Source organism: Aulostomus chinensis, chromosome 13 (genome assembly GCF_037954235.1).
Source record: "Aulostomus chinensis isolate RoL2024-O1b breed Wild chromosome 13, RoL_Achi_v1.0, whole genome shotgun sequence".
NCBI classification, from domain to species: Eukaryota; Metazoa; Chordata; class Actinopteri; order Syngnathiformes; family Aulostomidae; genus Aulostomus; species Aulostomus chinensis.
In genome coordinates this window covers 18,294,942-18,315,724 of record NC_141332.1, presented here as the reverse complement: position 1 = coordinate 18,315,724, position 20,783 = coordinate 18,294,942, and the positions used below count along the sequence as shown (strand labels likewise).

Genomic DNA, 20,783 nt, shown 5'->3' with positions numbered 1-20,783 from the left:
TTCAGGGCACTAATCTTCACTCAACCGTTGCTTTTAATGGATGTCAAATAGTTGATCTTTTAAATAGTACGTAGTAGGATGTTGCACCACAACGACTTAAATAAAATACATCTAAATTTAAAGATACTAAGATATTTGCAACATATTTGGTAAAATCTCTTCACTTGGAAAGGATAAAGGACAATGTTTGTACTATTTATTGGTATGCAGGCGCAGAAACATGATGTATTCATTGTTATTTATTGGCCCTTGTCTTCAAGGACACTTGTGACTTACACTTTTGTACTGATGCAGAGTTGGGCAGGTCTGTGCGGTTACATTCACAAGCTGAAGTGTGTGATGGAGGGAAGAGGAAGAAAATTAAGAATTCATGTGTTTGAATGGGAGTCACTGTACCATCGGCGTGTACTCTGCAGTAGTTGCCATAGACACATTCAATCTGATTTAATCCAGAGCAGTTTGCACCAAGTCGCTGTTCACTCATATGTGAAGGTGTCGAAATGTGTAAATTAAGGTAAACAAGGAGAGAACACAGCCTGGATCAACTGTAGTGTAGGTTCTGCCCACTAGGGGTCAGGCTGAGCCACGGACGGACTGTGCAGTGTTTTGGACAGTCGAGAGTCATTTCAAGCATTTGTACTCTTGCAGTTATTTACTTTAATTATATTCTTTAAACCAACATGTTACAAAATCGAATTTTCTACCAGCCCAGCGTGAAATATGAACAAACAGGAGCCCGCAGGCTCAGTAAGACTGTAGGATTTTGGATTCAGCCCCATTTTAGACACTTTACATTTAAAATATATATTTGCTTCATCTTTGTTTTAAAGACTAATAAACAATCTGGTACTTCACTTGCTAAACTAACAACCCCACGCTGCAATTAAAAGAAAAACACCAACACCATAATCTTGTGATTTTATTGAAAGTGATGAAACAGTGAGTGAGCCAAAGGTCGAGCTACATTTCACAGCTGCTCTGACTTGAAACAGCAATGTCATCTTATCAATAATGCAGATCAGTAGGAATGTGTTGACTCCCCCCCCAAAAAAAAGAGGTAAATTATTTCAAGAAGGCCTTTAAAACTGTATTTGTGAAGAGCAGAAATAATGAGGGGGGGAGACATTTTGATACAACCACAATAAAAGGTAAATATACATTCTGGTTTGTCCTTCAATGACTACGAGGCACCCAGCGATCAAAGGAGTGAAAATAAATACAGAGTACTGGGAAATGCATATGTGTACATCGATGAACCAAAACCTACCAAAGTTTATTTGTGGATTATAAATCATTTTTTTAAAAAGGCAACAAAAAAAAAAATCCACAGTGGGATTGTGGTAAGTGTATTTTCTTCTGTAGGCCACCTGACCATTTGAAAAGTGTTTGCAACCGTCTAGTTCATTCATCCATTCATATCATGGCTTGTTGTTCTCTGTTGCAGGACTTGGAAAAAGTGCAGTAAAAGTAAAGTAGATAAAATCACACAAGTGGTACACGTAAAGGACAGGAGGATGTGACTGTCTTTGGCATCTCTTTCTGGAGACAGTTTGTTAAAGGTCTTTAATTCTTTATTACAGTCGTCTCCATGTGTGGGCTGTTTTTACTCTTCTCATGCTGTTGGTGTAAATCACTCAAATCAAGTCCTGGCTACATCGGGGAAGGCAAATATTAAGAGCTTCAGAAAAGAATCAAAACGAGACTTCCAGTTTGTCCTTAGCATATGTTTCACTGATTGTCATCATGTTTGCACCCTGATTCAACCCAAATGTTCAAAGAGTTTCACATTGTCGGCCCTTTGAGTGCAGCACGAGTTCAAGCACACGAGTACCGGCTGAGGTGCAGGCAGGCAGGCAGGTCGGGTCGTAATCCCACAGCTGCTGTCATAGATCAGAGGGTAAACTTACAGTGGGTGGAGGGCAAAGACGTGGGTGTTTGTGCTACACTGAGCTCCCGGGCCAGGACACCACAGTCAGCGTGACTTTATTTTTCTGCAGCTTGAGCATGGGGATGAGAGATGAGTTGTTCATTCCCACCGTGGTGGCGCCGTTCACCGCCACGATCTCATCGCCGCACCTGTAGGGGACCACAGCCCGTCAGAGGAGAAAATCGAAGAAAGGATCGATCCCATTGACGGGATCAAACTTACTTGAGGCGTCCATCGAAGTGAGCAGGTGTACCAGGCACGATGGTTTTGATGAAGAAAGGCTGCTGGCCGTGGCTCTCCTCGTAGCCTCCCACGATGCTGAAGCCCCAGCTCTCATTGTTGGTCTTGTGCAGGACGATGTCCCGGCACCAGTGCATGTGACTGAAATGACAAGAGTCGATTTTGAGCAACACTGGACAAACAACAGTTTACGATGATCAGGGTTTAGTCCCATGTGACCGCACCTGGGTAATCCCAGCCAACAGGTCCACAGCGGCGTCCAGTTGAGGCCGTCTTCTCGTGGGTCTTCCAGATTGTCCATTTCATCCTTGTTGGTGGCCTCGGGGTCCTCGTCTGAGTCCTCAGAGATGGTCTGGATGACACGGAGCGCCACCTGGGACTGAGCCGTCTGTGCCTTCAGTGCAGAGACAGCCTCGTTGTACGTCAGCTGGGTCAGATCGACGCTGTTGATACTCAGCAGAATGTCACCTTGAGTGGCACAGGTTACATTCACAACATTTTCAGTTGAACTTAGCAGTAGAAATCTTAATTGGTATCAATTCAAGCAGAAGAACAAACAGACCAGAAGAATGTTTAAAGACAAAATCATTCTTTCGAAAGCTAAAGTCTAAGCCTCAAGCTTCAGCTACCACAGAACCATATCTTTGCCAGATTCTGCTGTATACCTCTTTTGATGGTGCCATCTCGGTGCAGGCAGCCAACGGGCTGCACACTGGTGATGTAGACAGGCAGGCGGCTGCGACAGTCTCTCCCCCCGGCGATGGTAATGCCCAGGGAAAGCCGAGGTTCCTTCTTTAGGCTCACGGTCTTCTCCTGGCTTGAAAACCCTCCTGGAGGATCCTGTTTGACCAATAAAGCAGATTTAAAACATCATAATTAGAATAATATAATGGATGGTTAAAAACCCTCCACCATGCTTCCTTTCTGTCTGAATTAGCATACATGTAGGGTCCATTGACTTAATTGATTTCTCTTGCAAAACCACTCGTAGAAACAAATGTGAAACATTTGAGATGGAGCTGAGATGTGAGCGCAGAGGCCACGTGTGAGGATCAACACTAAGCTCTCGTAATGGAGAAGATGTGTGGAAAATGACAGCTTCAACCAGCCCACGTGTTGCTCTCTGGAGTCTGTAAACCATCAGAAGGGAAGCTTGGGGGAGGAGGGGAGGCTCTTCCTCCTCCTCAGCAGGGAATCCATCCCCCCCAGCAAGACGAAAAGGCTCGACTCTGCAGGCGAAAGCTAACTGTTACCAGCTTTGATCCTCAGCCACCCGAAGAAACAAGCAAAAAACAACAAGACAGTGGCCCCGTAGCGGCAGACTGAGCAGCACCCCAGGCCTTTTGATCAGGACAGAAGGAGGCCCTCCAGAAGGGCTTTCATCTCTGTTCACTGACGCAGGTGTCTGCTCTCAAAGCATTTCACCCCCAACCGGGGGGTTGCTATTCTTCCTGGTGACGGTGTATGGAACAACGGAGTGTGACTGACAAAGGAGTGAACGTCACAATTACACTATGTAAACAGAAACATGTCGTTTTTAGGGTACAACCAGCACTGTTAAAACTTCACAAGCCCTGAGAAATCAGGCCCAATACAATGTCTTCTATTACTTACAGAAGCCAGGTGCAGTCGACTTTAGTTTGATTTGCACGGAATGTTCAGTCTTACCTTCATGTAGGTGGAGCGCCGCCGGAAGTACTGCGGCTCAGGCACCCTCCTGGCTGCTCGGCTGCTTCCGCCTTCCTCCGTAGTCTCTGCAGGCCGCATTACCACAAAGTTCACTCGCACCTCGCTGGCCTACAAGGAGCGCACACAAAGTAACACAAGTGTTGTATGAGGACCGATCACAAATTTACATGACTTTAGTTGCAGCCATTTTCCTAGTTATGTATTATAACTTGCTTTGAATTAGTAGTCGGTTAATTAACATTCGTCTCTGTTAGCGGGACAGCCTTTAGTCATAGTTTCTCCTGATTTATTTGTCCATTATAATAACAATAACTATATAACAATAACCAGGACTGACATCTGAAAGACACCATTGCAGATGTCTGAAACGTTGTAGGGTTTTTGTGGTCGTCGGAGGTTGTGTCTTCATCTATTTCAGTCTTTCTCAACGCCGTTGTTGATGCTGCTGGAGCAGCCTTGTTTATTTGAACAGAGCCAAGGAATAGCATGCTCTTATTTCCGATATTTACTTCTGTTGCATTTTATCAGAGGCGGGGTTCACCCTGGACGGGTCACCAGTCCATCGCAGGGCCATCAGGAGCAATTAGGGACTCAGTATCTTGCTCAAGGATACTTCGACATGATCATCGGGGGAAGTGAGGATCGAACCAGCGACCCTTCAGTTGCTAGACGGCCACTCTACCGCTGAGCCATGCCACCCCTGACAAACATAGGAATGTTTATCAGTTTGAATATTTGAAACTTGTAGCGTATACGGACCGTTCATGAAGACGTGCAGCTAAATCTTTTTATCAGCCACACCTGCAGTGCACCCACAGACTTTTGGTGACTCAAAATAACAATGAATTTTGGTCACCTTTTTGTCTGAGCACAGCACTGTGAGCTAAAGAGTTTGAATGATGGGGTGAGTTAATATCTATGTAAGGGGATAAAGTTGCTATAGCAACCACCAGCTGCGTGTTACCACAGCATAGTGGTGAGCAAGCTGATTGTCATCAGTTTGACTTGAGGGGAGGTTAGTTATTTTCACTTATTTCCTTTTGCATGCTATCATTTTCCCTCCGCGCCTCCAGAACATTTCGAACTTCTGAGTGCAGCGTATCAGACCGACCTCCCGCTGCTTCATCTCAGCTGCTGTTTAATATCTGGTACCAGCAGCCTGCCCACGGTGCTGTGGGAAATGACTACAGGACAACGTCTGACAGAACCTGCTGTCATTATCACGAAGAAGGAAAGGTTTAATTCAATGAGCTCTGATTGCTGATCTTTTCTATTTTTACTTTCTATATTTACTCGTTTCTTTCATTCCATCTCCTATTTCTGTCTTTCATCAGCTTCTATCAAAAGATGTAGGTGGGGAGAATCAAATTAAAAACCTCTAAAACCAAACTGTCTGAGCCAGGCTCATTTCCTGTGTACAAACGCTTTAATTTAAAATAGACACTTTATGACCCATTTTAGTGTAAAAAGGACCATGAACAGCTTGCATAACAAATAAAAATAGACGACTGGTCTATTTTTACTCATACGAAGCAGATCTCAGACCTGCTGCAGGCAGATTTATTGATTACAGTGGAGGCCTTATTTTGCAGCACCCATCAGTAATATTGCCATTTTGCATTTTCGTGACCAGTACCTGTATGATCTGGGCCGCGCTCTCAGGTGTACCGTGTCTCAAGTCATGTCCATTGATAGCCAACACCTTGTCATTGTTCCTCAGTTTTCCATCTCTGGCTGCCAAACCCCCGGAGAGCAGATCCAGGATGAAGACCCCACTCTCGTCTGATTTGCGAATCAGCTTAATGCCGAGTGGTTCGGTACGCTGACTCTTCATTAGTGTCACCTGCAGGACTGTGCCGGGGTTGAGATTGGAGGTAGCGTTGCCATGGGGACTGTGAGAGGGCTGGGAGGCTGTGGACAGGGGAGGGTGATGGTCACACCGTGGATCCCTCGATTTGAATCCTTTCTCCTGCATAACAGTGAGCCTGAGGAGGGACGGCTGCCGCAGCGCCGCGATGGCCCGAGCGTGGGGGACGGAGGCCAAACTGATGTCATTCACCTGGAAACGAGACACCACAGATGGAGAGAACAACAGGCTTGGTGAGGCAGTCTCAACAAGGCTGTAATGACTCCACATGTATGCTGCTACTCCAGCCAGACATGACAAGTGTTGTTTAAAAAGAGGATTATTTTGATCATTAGGGTCTGAGCCTGAAGGTCCTTCGGGCGAAGACCCTATGATGTTTGCTCGTTTGAATGTCTTATTCTTCATCGTATTCTTAATGCTATTCAAACATGTGGCATCCATTTGTGTTATCGGACTTTTATTTAATTGCTCATCTTTTCCTTACATGAGAATGGCTACAACCAAAATATTTAACATCTACTTTAATTGTCAACTTATTAAACATAATTGCCCGCTGAGGTGCCAGTTGCTATACAAATCTGATGCAAGAATGGGACTTCACAAGAATCAATACATCGATTCAAATAAAGGAGAAAGATTGAGTTTCAAGAAAATTATGGACGCTATCATCATATCTTTTTACACCCATCAGCTTTCCACAAAGCCAGAAAAACTGCAGCTCATGTTTCAGATGCTGGAGGCGCTCTGCTGGCTCGGAGGATTTTGTTGTCAATCCCAGGTTTCAGAATGGTTGGGAATCCGTGTTTTGTGAGAAACGGGGGGAGGAGGGACACCAGAGCCCAACCGGGACTGGTTGGAAGAGATCAAACAACTTCGTCAAGTAATAAATACATGAGTGAAGCCACTAACCTACATAATATTTAAGAAATACACTCACAACGATCATACGCAGTTAGGAAAATCATGAACAACCTCTTCAACAGACATTGAATTTTTGCTGTCATGTTGACACATTGACCCGAAAAGAAAGGAGGTTTGGTAAATCAGTGACAGCAACTGGATGAAGCGTCGTGAGACTATCATGTCTGGTCGTATTAACCACACCTTGTTGCCACGGCGCTAAAACCAGTTTATCTTGAATGGCCACTTTCCCATTCTTAACTGCAAACCACCATATTTACAATAAGATGAGAATGTGATGCGAAGGTGCTCAAGCAAATCTATTCAAATAAGCTGTGTAATGCCGCCAGAATACTTTCAGCGAGTAGAAATATTTTATGAATTCTATATTTCATTGTAGCACATATTTCTATATAGAATTACTCACTGATGGGTCTACATAACTACTTGCTGATGGGTCTACATAACTTTTATTGTATTATTTTTAAATGTAGAAACTGTACTTTCGAAGAAACTACATTTACCAACTTACTTACCACATGACAACTGCTCTGAATATTACACGAGTATACCACTGTACACAGCAGTACTCCAATAGAAGTCATCATCTAAAGTGGCATTTTAATGTTGAAGCATTGGAGAGGTCCAAATGTTCTTTGAGAAGAACTTAAAATTTTTAGCTCACTTTGTGACAAGTAAACTACAGTACACTTCCACTGAAATGCACACGCCCTGCATTGCATCCACTTCTGATTACCAACCTTACGGATTTCAAAATCAAGGGTGAAGCAAACGCCCATCATTTGTAAATAATCTCTCTCACCTCTAAGATATGGTCTCCTGGCGCCAATCTGCCGTCGCGAGCTGCTGGCGAGTCCCGCACAATCTCCTGGATGACTATATTTCCTAGCGGCGTGTCTTTCCCCCCCACGATGCGCAGGCCGAGCTCCTCCTCAGGCTCCTCTCTGAAGAGCTCCACCACATTGGATTCAGCCACCAGACTGGACCTCAGGGGGGTGTTGTCTACTGGGACGGAGGACAAAGAACCAGGTGGAGTCGGTGTGGCCGTATGAAGCAAGCGCTGATGCACTAATAAAACGATAATCTATTAATAGTTCAGGTTTACTTTGATTAAGTATTTGCAACCAGTTCTGTCACTGCTAAAAACACATCGTGTTATCTAAGTTATCTGCTGGATCGCAACAAAAGGAAGGCAAAAGAGGCAAAACGCTGGAGCAGTAGCACATGGTTTTTTTTAACAAACTCCCAGTATAGACGGATTATTTGTATACTCGACAGCAAAAGTTGAAATCCAACACAGACTCCCAGCGCAATAATTACCAAATGGATTATTACCTCTGCATGTAAAAAATTACCACATTTGATCTGTTTATCACTTATGTATTTATTTATATTTGAACTGATTCTACATTAGAAATTGTTCAGGAACTAAGAAACATCAAAGTCTCACAAACTGTACATACTCCGAATTTAAAGAGCATCCTGCTACTTCATATTATGTTCTTTGGCTAAAAGACGCATACCAACTTGTGCCAAAGTTTTTACTGCAGAAAATTTGATTTTGATGTCGTCATCTAACTTCAGCTACAAGAGCTGGGACCTATTAATGTACCAGTGCAGCCGTCCATAAAATTACATAATACTACATCAATCAATATCGTGCTTCTGAACTTAAGGTGATGGCCAAGAGTTATTAATAGAGATAGAAGGGTAAGTGAAGCAGATAAAGCGCTACAATAGCGTTCGTCTTATCACACTGAACCAGCTCACATTTTGCTAACACTCTGTATTACTACTACCAATCGATTTACGGCCAAGTTTTTATGCTTGCATAAACAGTTAATGTGCTTAATGGGAGAAACACCGTTTTCAAAGAACTACAGACGTAGTGAGCATGTATCACCCGACAGATAAAAAATGGACTTCCACTCGCAAGAAGGACATTCTGAGCTGAGGCTGACTTGACACCAATATCTGAACCTGAGAGCAGCTGGGATTTAGACTGTAAACCTGCGTTGACTAATACGAATGGATGAAACAGCGTGGCTCACAGCCACTGTCAGGCTGAGGCAGCATTTAAATATTTGCCTGACGGTTGTGATGGAAACGTGCACACATTAGCATTTTCTTTGGCAAAATTTTGGTTTTTATCCGACTTATATACTGTATGTGGGACCCAAACTTGAGATAATAAGATGAGACAACCCTTTTGGATAAGTCATAAATATGTCCAGAAAATTTAATTCAAAAGATTGTTTTGTTCCACTTAGTTGTAAACAGATTTTAAGGGCAACAACATTTTAAAATAGAGACAACCTGGACACGCTTTACCACTTGCTGAGTTACTATGTTTTTGTGAACTCATTTAACTCCAGCAAGTTATTCAAAGTCTTTTTTTCCAGTAAATGAGGCAGTCTGGTTAAATCATCAGTGAGCTGGTTCATGTTTCTACACCTCTGCTGATGATTCACCTGCGACAGACCTAAGAATCAAACCTTGAGGCCAAAACACATCTGTTTTGATGAACAAGCCCACTGAACGAGCACGAGGATCAGAGCTTCGCTCAGCGGAGAAACTTTTTCCATTCAACCAAGGAAATTCTATAAACACTGAGTGTCATCACAGACTATGAGCATCGTGTCACTGTAAATCATTCCTGAGCGAGAAGTCCTTCTAATTAGCAGTCGGTGTGTAAAAGACAAGAAACAGGATAAATAAATGACTCCATACCATCCTCACTCTCTTCATAGGCAGGGTTGATCAGCCCAGGCTCAGGCTGGTCTCTAGTGGAATTTCGGGATAGCACTGCTGAATGTTTAGCATCCCCTGACAACTCTCCGTCACACTTGCGCCCCTTCAACTCATTCCACGAGGGCCTCTTCCGCTTCTCTGCTTCCTCTCTCAGTCTTCTAAAAGCAGGACATCTGAAGAAAGACAGGAACAGGAGCAAACTAGTAACAGGAGGACACGGGCGAGGATTTAACCCCTTTTAGAAACAACACGTCTCTCTCTAGTGCAATAACAGAAATTATGAGAAAACACATGGATGCTAACAAATTTTTTTGAGAAAGTGAAGAAGATAAAAAAGATGAGAGAAGACAGGCACCTAAGTACAGGATTCAGAAGGCACTATGCAGATGAGTGGACAATTTGACTGCATTGCAGGGTGTGTGGGGGAGATAGGCTGAGCCTGATTAAGTCAGTCAGAGTGCTGCTTGTTCCTCATGTCTGAACTTTGTCTCCTCACTGTTTGCACAGAGAGGCTGCAGCTGGACGAGCTGCCAACCACCATGCACTGCGTCATCACTGGCCACCAAACTGATAAGCGCCTCACTAACCATGTTTAAAATGCAGTGAATGATCTGCACCTCATCGTGATCAGTGAGGTTGTAGGTCTGAAGCTGATTAAGTCTGCTACCAAAAGTAAAGGCTTCATTTTTAAAGGAGGAAAACAAATGCGTTGAAAGGGCATATAGAGGAGAAAGACTTTAGATGAAAGTCACTGTACATTCCTGAGTAGCTGACAAGATTCCTTTGTTCAACCATAATAACCTTAAGATCATATGTTTACCTTCAAGAGGGGATCGCGGGAGGGGAGTGTGTAGTGTGTCTTACATGGTAGTGATTCAGCTAACCTCATTTAATGTATCCACTGAAATATTCCTGAAATGAGGAGGCTGTAACAGGCTACTGACTTTCACTCTCAGCAAATGGTAAGACTGATGTTGCTGACATTTTCGGATCTCTGACCTTATCTCAACCAGAAGAGTCTTACCTATTGTGCAGGTGAGGCTGTAGCTCACAGCGCTGCATCTGCTGCTGGCACTCCGCATGGTAAGGGCACATGACGGAGAGCTTGTCCAGCAGGTTCCTGACCAGCAGGCTTGAGGGACGACATTGGTGCAACTGCAGCCGCTGGCGGTCCACGGGGCAGAAGTCCTGCTCTTTCAAGAAGTTGCTCAGACAGTGAAAGCAATAGGTGTGGCCACAAGGCGTGTCCATGGGTCTGAGTAGGGGCTGCAGACAGATGTGACACACCAGCTCATCATCCACATCGTCTTGGTACTCGTACAGGTGACTCTCCTGCCCCTCATGCTGCTGTCCGCAATCCTTACACACCCTCGCCCATGACAGGCCTGCAGTGCTGCCGCTGCCAGCAATCTTGGTTTCTGTCATAGCCATCAATGCGAGGTGCTCAGTCCAAATTTCTGTTGCACAGGGAAAGTTTTTTGTCCTTTTTTAAGACCACTTAGTTCCTCAAAGACTGGATCTGGGATATGTCTTGAGGTTTATCATGAATCCATTCAATCAGTTAAAGGAATGATCCAAAGAAAACAATGTCATCTCCACGTCTTCATTTTCTGTTGAAAGAGAAAAACAGTAAGGTCCAATGCTGACGTTGAACTTTACCCACTGATACCGGCCTCAGGAAATGACAACTCCACAGAGCAACGGCAATATGGCAGCGAGCTGCAGCTGCTTCCTCTCAGCAAGCTTCCTCAGGGACAAAAGGAATTCTCATCTCAGCTAAAGAGTCACGGTATACTCAACTGAAAGAGCTAAACTGTGAAATGAGGCATAAGAAAACGGACTAAAGTCAAACCCCTGCTAATGGGAAGGAACAAAGGCACTGCACTACACCCGAGAATGAGGTCTGAATGAACTGGGCAGAAATGTAATTCCCATCACCAGTGGCCCCTTGCGCCCAACCAGCAGTGGCCTCCGTCCCTTTGTGCAGTGCCTAATCTCCTTTAATTCCTTCTCATAAGGAGGCTGCTGATTAGGAATACATTCTTATGAGTAACTTTAGCCACTCACTCCACATATGATTGAGTAAATGAAATAAAAGTCAGTTTCACCAGCTAAAACACCCTGAGTTTGTTTTCATAAAACTGGCACATAAACACTCACTAAAACAGCATGTGAGGGTCAACACTCAACTGTTAAACATCAATAGCAGGATCAAAAGTACTACTAAGTTGCAGTAATTAGCTTTAATAAAACATATGCTAGGCGCTTTAAGCTCAACACTTCCACCTGTACTATCTCAGTAGCAGTCTGAGAGGTTGAAGCTGCGCAGACATGCACTAACGCCAACTCCAAATTGTCTTTACTAGAAAAGAAAGCAATGGAAATTTTCTTTCATCGCAATGGAAAAGTGCTACCTCCGGTTTCCTGTCTTTATGGTTCTAGTCCAGATTTCATTACAAAATTGCCACTTTACCTTCAGCGTTATTACCTTCGTGGTACTCACCCGAAACGATATCTCTGTTGTCAAGCAGCCAGTAGCCACAGCAGTCACGCAAACACTGACTGTACACTCTCAGCTGCCTCTAGCCTGAATGAAACCAGAGCCCTGCCTCCCTCACACACCGTCAGGATAATGTCTATGTGTGTGTCACGCACACACACACACAAACACACGCGCGCTAGTGTGCACAAGTGTGGGTGTATATGAGCTCCGGTTGCACTGGTGTAAAGAATGCAGAGGGGAATTGGTTTAACTAGGGAGAGTGGAGAAGTATATATGTGAGTGTGTGTGTTTGCTGATGATGAACGATCACAGTTAAAGAACATTCAATAGTTCAATGACTGACGGCAAACACACACGCCTGATTACAGACATGTGTGTGTTTGCACCACCGTCCACAGACATGTGGTCACACAGGCCTTCACTTCTTTGCTCTGTACAAGTGATACCTGCTCTTGAAATGGATAGGACTCTTGGATACTGTCGCACACAGAGGGAGGTAGAGAAAACCAGGCTGTGTTCCATTTATTTCAAATAACCTGACCTAGTGCAAAAAGTGAAGCAACCAGGGAGGCTACGTGGAAGCAAAGTATAAATACATTATAATTACAATCTGTGAATAGAGTTTCTCCCCGACCACCAAAAACAGCTCTGTTGGACCACTGACACATTCCATCATTTGATGCTTCACTTCTTCTTGTAATATTTCCTGCTTTTGCATCACATTTAATCAAAATCCAGCCGTAACTTTTCAAGACATCCTGATAACAATCCAACAGGTGATCATATTACTTTGGCAGATAACAATACAAATGCCTCAGGTGGTTCCGCTGGAAGCAGCAGAGGTGGAGAGAAAAATACTCATAATGGTTATAAATGGGCATCACGTGAGATGTGAAAGGAATGAAAAGTGCATCAATATGTGTGTAATATGGAAAACTCACAAATATGTGTTCCAATCTGTTCTCAAAATTGAACACACAGAAAAAGAACATATAAAATAGAGATTTCGAAGGACATGGATAAAGCAGATGAACAGAGAAACCCTGTCACTTTTCATTACAACAAAGCAGATGCTGCTGAGGCGATGGCCACAAGGTTTGACAAATTTGCCTCTTAAGCTTTATTTATTCAGGTTTACTCTAAGTAATAATCTCCTTTGCAGGAACGCTTCCATCACATTCACACTTGGAAGCTAATAAATGCAACCACATCTGCAACAACTGCTTTTCTAATGGCCGTTTCATTTTTGTTTTGAAGGAGAAACGGTGCTCTGCTGCTACACCAGAGACTGGATACAGCAGGGCCAGTTCAGCCAGAGTTTAGAAGTAATTGAACATTTCTCAGAGGGACGTGATCACAAGTTGGCAAGACTTGATGACTGAGTTTTCCTGCTCTTGCAAGCACACACACACACACACACACACACACACACACACACACACACGCACACACACACACACTTCAAATCCTGCAGCATGTGCTCGTTCAGGGGCAAACCCTCAATGTTCTAATCTGTCAAAATGACGGACAACCCCTGAATACTCTTGTGTTAAAAGACCTATGCTGCATTACTGTAAAGGGTACGGCTGGTACCACTTCTGTTGCTATTACATTCTCTTCTTCCTACAAACTGTGATAAATTCACATGTTCCAGCTGCAAGTCACACATGGCTTTAGAGCACACCCGAAAATTTTCACTGAGGACAATGAGTGTGTCTTCATCAGAGCAGAGGTCACCTCACAGGAAGCAGCCGTGGAGATGATGGATGGCCTCCCGCCTATTGTGTCTGACTGGCTCTGAAGCTATACGTCACCAATGTGCACGACAGTTTATGAAATCAATAAAGGTTCTCATCTTCCTTGGGATGGTCCACATGAAAGTGACACTGTTCACTTGGTGCAGCATCATGTAGACGTACTGCAGACACACTACAGCTGATCAATGGATGCACTAGTCGGGTCGATACAGTTTTACAAGAGAGAGTTTTTCTTCTTTTCTATAACATTACCGCAACATAACCATTGCATTTCTGATTTTTGGTCAGCAAAAACCCTGCCTTAAAGTTGCTCTTGATCAAGCAGCAAGGATCATCTCAATAATAGATTAGTCAACTGAAAGAGAGCTGTTCAACAACAACGAGAAAATTACTTCTTATTTGGTGATAAATTTTTACGTGTTAGTTGTAGGTCTGACAATGGACAGACATCAGCTGTGTACATAAAGAGATTTGCTCATTGCCTGTTGTTTTGGTTTCTTGTGGACATTCCAGGCTCTAGTTACCTAGGTAACCCTCTTTCGTATTTCCCGTAATTCTTAAACGGCCGTTAAAAAAAAAATCCTTTGCTTCTACTTGTCATCACCTCAAATTGCATTGGTTTAAGTTGGAAATACAAGAGAAAACTAAAATTTGTCATCCGCAACCTAGCGAAACAGCCGATGTGTTCCCTCCAACCAGCCTTCTCGAGGGGGTGTCTTAGCAATGTTCAATGCCTGATAATCATGTGACAGTCTAAGCTTTCTAGGGGAAATATCTGTGGACTACCAGAGTCCCTCAGTCTAGCAGAGGATTAGTCGAGCTGGCGTTCAAAGCTGAACTGAATCACGGGCTTTGATGGTTGATTCGAGTGAGTCAGATGTGCTGCCACACCTTCAGTGAACACAGGTGAGGCAGCGGTGACGGCAGACTAGACAGGGGGTGTGTTAGGTCTACCTCAATTTAATGTTTGGGATTACCAGCAAGGACTTACGCATTAACACCTTTCAAGGAATGGAAGATGAATCAAACCACTCACTAGACATTCTTCATGAAATCAAGTGAAAACACGCATCGATAACAAAGCAGGAATTTCGTCTGTCTTCCAATGTAAAAAGAAAATCTATTGCTGAGTTTGAACATTATGCAACCGCAATAAAAAAACAACAACATGCAAAATCCACTGCTTTCAATACAGTGACCAACATTTGCATTGCATATCAATGCAGGAACTAAGAAGTTCTAACAGCCCAAACCATCGGAGCACCTTCAAAACATTCAAGGGAGTTTCCCACTGCACCGCTGCCATCCTTTAACATTTGTACACTGATTCTAGACTCCCTCTGAGAGTCCCCGTGTGTACCAGCCTGTAGCAAACTGTTCTCAGACTCCACCCATTACATAACTTATCAGTCGAGGATGTAGATATCTCCTTCATATTCAGAGGGTGCAGCTGACTGAACACAGGACTGATCAATATGTGCTTGTTCAAAACTGACAACTTGTTTTGTGACCTTCCCATTATATCTCATTGTAATATCTCGATTCAAAAGTATTTCAGCCTCTCTAACGTCAGGCTAAGTTGCAAGGGATCTTCTCTTACTGAATCATAAGTACACATGCTACTGCTAGACTAAATGGTACCCCAGGTTATGCTAAATTACTTCAAATTGACTTGGGTAAAGTAAAAAAAAAGCAGGAATAAAGCAAACTGAGAGCACATTCTGAGAACAAAGCCAACCACTCAGCCTCCACCGCTCCAGGCCTTTTCAACAAGGGTTGTTTGCTATGAGTTCCATGAGCGACTGTTACACCTCTACTGCATTCTTGAGTAAAACCAGACTAAAGGCATGTTGGAAAAAGTATTCCAATCCATATCAATAGCATAGGGCAAGAATCAGAAAACCAGAAACTGACTTAGCATTGTTAGACACCAAATTCCCTGTCTCAGAGAGAGTGAGCGTTCTAAATAAATTTTCAGTTAATTGCCATAAATGAGGTCCCTTGCTCACAATAGCATAAAATAATTGAAGGATTTGCGCTACGAAGTTAAACATATCGCTAAAAACAGCACCTGTGTGTGTCTTAAAAACATCGGCTGCTCACAAGATGTTAAACTACGGACAGAAGGAGCGCAAAGCTAGTTGTTACGCCACTGATGTCTTTTAGCATTATGGCTTCAAAAAAGCACTGCAGAGCAAAACCTGTCAGTCTCATAAACTTCAGTTTGCCACAAAGCTTATTTTCCTGCAATGCTTTGAAAATAATATATGCAAAACTTACTTTTTGTTTGAGGGAATATGGTGATGCACACTTCAAGTGTGGCCTACAAAAATACCTCATCCCTGAGGCACTCCATTATTATGCATAATAACTAACCTTCAGAAGCTACTGTACCTAACTATCAAGGCACTTGAGGTATACATTAAATGAATCTAATACATACTTTAGCAAATGCATCAGTTGTAAAAAAAAATAAACAAATAAGTAAATAAGTGACAGCAAAGTAACTTTGTCAGTCAAATAACTGTGGAAAATACTCAAGTACATTAGAGGACAACGATGTCAAAAGTGGACATGTCTGATGTCTCTCCACAGCTCATCTTACCTAGAGCAGTGTTAAGATGACCCAGAACAGTTCATCGTTGGATATGGGAAGGCTGGTTATTTGGGGGCATTTGGGATGACTTTGCCCTCTGCTCGTGTTGTCTGTGGGACCATAAATAACTCACTGTCCCCCCTCACGTCAGCTGTCGGTTTGCTCCTTATCACTACACCAATGTGACGGATCCTCATGACAGACGAGGTCGTAAAAGATGAACCGCATAGGTTGAGAGACGTGGGCAGCATCGGGATGGTTCCGCTCTGGTTCCACCCCGGTTCCACCGGGTTCACCTTCAGCAGGGAAACCTACACGCGCTAACTGCTACACGACGCTAACTCACCTTTCGCTTAACGGCTGGATTTGTCTCTAAAACACACATTTTCACCCTCAGCTCGGGGGTTTTTGTTACACCGCTCAAAGTGAGAAGCAGCTTGGTTTGATATTTGTTTACCCACACGAACACAAGTCGAGACCGAAACTCGTCTTACCTGTGCGAAGGGTGCTTTTTTTTCCCCTTCTTCTTTCCTCTCCCCGGAAGCAGCTAACCTATCGCTGGCTACAACAAAGCGATTCCTGTAAACTCACCGTATAACGACTTTAAAACGCATCAAAGACCAGCCACCTCTTATATCGCTGAGAATCTCTTCCCCACAAAATTTTTCCCCCCCGCATCGCCGTCGGTGGATGATCTCAGCTCGGTGTCCCAGGTGAAGTTCAACCTGGAGGGGAGGGCTGGGCGAGTTTCCCAGTTTCGAGCAAACACACTTGAGAGGCAGGAGAGCGAACACAGGAAGAAGTCCTGGCAGGTGCACGCTGCCCCGCTGGAACGTTACCGTCAACGTTCTGCTCACCGTCCTGTGTGTCGTAACCAATATTCGTCCGTTTCAACATTTTTTTTTTATGTGTGTGTGTTAGAAAGGAGAATTTCAATTTATTGTGTGGTTATAAAATTCGGAGTTATTCAGCGGTGTCCCTCCTCAGTAAAATGAGAACTGTGGTTGACCGATATTACTCCTTCAGGGGCTGGGAGCCGATATTTTATGCCGATAATGTCTTTTTTTAAAAATACATAAAATAATGATAGCAAATCAGACAAAATTTATCTGGTCTGAAGTTGATGTTTCTGTGACTTAATGGAGGATTCAGGGATTTTTTTTATTGTCTTTGTTTTGTTTTTTTCTATATTGTCTGTGTTTGAATATACACTAGGGTTGTGCTCTTGCATGGAAATATCAGTGTACATTAAAAAGTCAAGCTAAACTTTGCTTAAAAAACAAGTTTATGAATCTATTTTATTACTATTATTTTAATGCTCCTACAGTGACAGTTTTTTTTTTAGGTCTTGGAGGACTTCTCTCCACCAATACCAGGGGGCTTCCAGGGGGCCTCCAGGCATTTAAGTATCCACCTTGTTTCTGATAAGACCATTGGTGAGCTTACATAACGTTGTAACTCTGCCTTGTGAGCAGATCGGCTAATATCGAATACCTAAAAAAAAAAAAGCCATTAACTGGTCTGTCGCTTATAGACTCATTGACATTTCCTTATGTACACTTGCATCATCTGAAAAAAGCCAATGACTGGCCTGATTAGTCTATCGCTAATATAAACTCGCTGACATGTCAGTACGTACGCTTACACAATCTAATCTGATCCAGTACAACAGCTGTGCCATAAATCTATGCCTTCTCAAAGATAATAGTAACAGTTTGGCCTGATGCTGTTAATTTAACTGCGTCATTAATACTGAGGTTGCAGTACTGCAGCAGTGTCAAACTGGACGACATGATATTCAGTGTTTCCAATCATTTGGCCTCATCTCCTGTCACACGTTAGGGTCGGAATATTGCAAACACCTTTCAATATAATGCGCTCTATATCACAGCACCACCACTCACAACAACCTCTGTAATGAACATAAAGTAGAATTGTGACTTTTTCTTATTGTGAATAAAAACGGCCAAAGTGGAACTCATGTCAGTTCTATTGTTTCAAGTGTTACAAGTTCACCTAATCAAATGACCAGCGAGTGTTCACATGGGAGTGTTTGCCATGCACAAAGTAAATCACAACCAGATGCATAAAATCTGTATAGAATATTTATAAGGAAAAAAATATAGTTGTTGATGCGACTTCAAAACAAAACATAGCAGGTAAACTCCTCTCATAGTAATCCGAACATTATTTGCCGTGTTCGTTGATGAGTAGTGTGAAATAATACAATATTTTGAAATGATTTTTAGCTTGTAGGATTTATCAAGAGGAACAAAAGACATCTGACAAATTGTGTATATCTGCAAGTTTTCCTATTCTGGTTGTTAAACAGAATCCCTTTGGACTATGAGATAAAGCAGTCAATTTGAATGGGTTTAAGCCGGGGGAACTGTGGAGGTAATTTTCCCCATTTCCTGACACTTGACAATTGTTTATTAGATTAAAAAAAAATCCATCTAATTGAATGAAAATAATCAATTTTTGTAACTTTGCTCCCAGTCAATCTCTGCCAACATCCATTAATTATCACAACAAGTCACGGGGACACCTGAATCCATAGAAAGCTACTTTTTTTTGGGACTGTGCCAGTTAAAAGGGCCTCGACACAAGAACGGTGTTAAGCACCATACCCCCTGCAGGATGGAAGGGAAGTCTGTACCATAAAACTTCTCAGTGGAAGCCTGTTTCCCAGGATTTATAGCTGTGTGGAAGGAAACCTCAACAACAAAGTAGCATTTGCTGATGCGGCCTCAAAGAATCAGACACTCCATGGTGGCAATACACACGTCAGCAGCTCTATATTTCATAATCAACCAGGAAGTGACGCTACATTGGCTATTAGCTGAAATACAGGGTGCTGGGTTTGTAAGGTGTAATGATAACAACACATTTGCTGACATGGTCTGTAGCCTGAATAACACGGTAATAGATACACTCATTAGCTGTCACTGACTAAATAATTACCTATATAACTTTTTTTTTTACAACTATTTGCTTTTTAAAATGTTGGTCGTGAAAGATAAGCCATTTTTTCAATACAGTTGTCCCAAAATGGCTTTTTAATCGATAGAACATAAAGCCTTATTTCAGTTGACCTCATTGTTTTCTCATATTGACCATCTTATCAAACTAGATTTGAAAGACTGGAGATTTGTAGCTTCCAGACCGTTAAAGTATATCATTCAAAGTGCTTGGATGTCAAAGTGACACTTTTGCAGTGAGAATTGAGATATATTATTCTACAACCACTTTTTACTTGTCAGCAGGATGGTAGGAGGTATGGCTGCGCTGGGAGTGAGGCGTGAGGGGCCGACAGCATAGTTGAGAAAGAGTGACACCATGTGGTTAAAAGTGGTATTAAAGCTCTTAAATTGCATTTAAATGACCGGGTCTTTTACTCCTCATTTAAAATTGTCATTGTAAAGTTTGCACCCAGATCTCATTTTGTTATGGTCAAGTGTTTTAGTGTGCCTGACTGTGCTCCTGATGGGAAACTTGGAAGTGAGGTGAAAAGACAGAGACAAAATAAACACAGACCTAACAATATGACACATCCTGACGCTCTGTCCTGCTCACACACACACATACACACACACAAACACACACAAACACACACACACACACACATGCACACACACACAAAAACACACGAGGCCTGCATTTCTGTGTTTGAGTCACGCTACCTACAAACAAGAGAGAGGCTGTTTGTCTTTGCTGGGATCAGTAAACATCCTCAACACAAACAAGTTCCTCTGGAGTGAGAGAGGAGAAACTCACACCGGGGCAGCTGCACTCTCACTCCGCCGGGGCCTTTGATGTGCTTCAGAGAGAGCTAATAATGAGGGCCCCTTACATCTTAATTCTTTTAATAGGAGTGTGGATGTCACAGCTCACTGATACCCTTTTTCTCACTGTCTTGAACTGATGTGGGAAAGGCAATATTTTATAAAAACAAGAAAGTTAGATATGAGAGACCTGTGAACTTTTAGAATGAACAGAGAAAGTTGGCAAACAGCTGAAAAAATAGGGTGAAAAACAGAGATGTCTTTCATGGAAAATGCTGGTGGTGTTCTCTATTTTTCTGCAAGTTTTGTGAAAAGACCAACTGTACAACAATTTTCCATCTCTCTATACTTGTCCAACTTCCCAACCTCTATGTTTTGCTCCCAGGGGAGACATCTGTCTGACTAAATGGTTACATTCTTTCTGAAGCAAAGAAGAATTTGATTCAAAATCTGTTTGCTTCCATTTTTAGGCACAACTATGTCTTAAAGATTTTAACATTGGAGCTGGAGTGAGTATTTGAGGCATCGAACGGCTGTACACTTCCTATAATTATACTAACTATGTATATTTGTTTAATTTCAATTACAATTTAATACAGAATCATTTATCAAGTAGCATCTCAGTGAGATGAAGTTTTTTTTTTTAATACATTGGTCTACTTCATTTACAAAAAAAAAACTGCTCAACCCTTTCAGAGTCAGAAAACTTCAAACAGCTTTATCCCCTTGGGGGGCAAAGTTTGTCAG

At 42.7% G+C, this 20,783-nt stretch overlaps 1 protein-coding gene across 5 annotated transcripts; it reads right to left on the bottom strand.

Annotated features, from left to right (window-relative positions):
* Positions 1–906: 906 nt before the first annotated feature.
* On the bottom strand, positions 907–17,101 carry lnx2b (ligand of numb-protein X 2b). 5 transcript variants are annotated; one of them, XM_086221823.1, is made up of 10 exons: positions 16,746–17,101; positions 10,420–11,005; positions 9,375–9,568; positions 7,447–7,649; positions 5,493–5,915; positions 3,836–3,964; positions 2,833–3,007; positions 2,392–2,635; positions 2,150–2,308; positions 907–2,076 (listed from the first exon to the last, which is right to left on the bottom strand). In XM_086221823.1, the coding sequence occupies exons 2-10, from the start codon at positions 10,824–10,826 to the stop codon at positions 1,941–1,943; spliced, it is 2,070 nt and encodes a 689-aa protein (XP_086077949.1). In that variant the 5' UTR covers positions 10,827–11,005; positions 16,746–17,101; the 3' UTR covers positions 907–1,940. The 5 variants fall into 5 exon arrangements, with proteins under 5 accessions (XP_086077949.1, XP_086077950.1, XP_086077954.1 ...); XM_086221824.1 differs by having other exon boundaries at positions 16,843–17,101; XM_086221828.1 differs by having other exon boundaries at positions 7,447–7,646; positions 16,746–17,100.
* Between the last annotated feature and the right edge of the window lie 3,682 nt (positions 17,102–20,783).

Bases quoted from the DNA above. Each gene is read 5' to 3' on its own strand.
- lnx2b (XM_086221823.1), bottom strand. From the start codon at position 10,826: ATGGCTATGACAGAAACCAAGATTGCTGGCAGCGGCAGCACTGCAGGC. The intron at 7,650-9,374 runs GTATGGAGTCAT...CCTCCGTCCCAG, and splicing joins CTATGAAGAGAGTGAGGATG to TAGACAACACCCCCCTGAGG. The intron at 2,636-2,832 runs GTATACAGCAGA...GTGCCACTCAAG, and splicing joins AGATGGCACCATCAAAAGAG to GTGACATTCTGCTGAGTATC.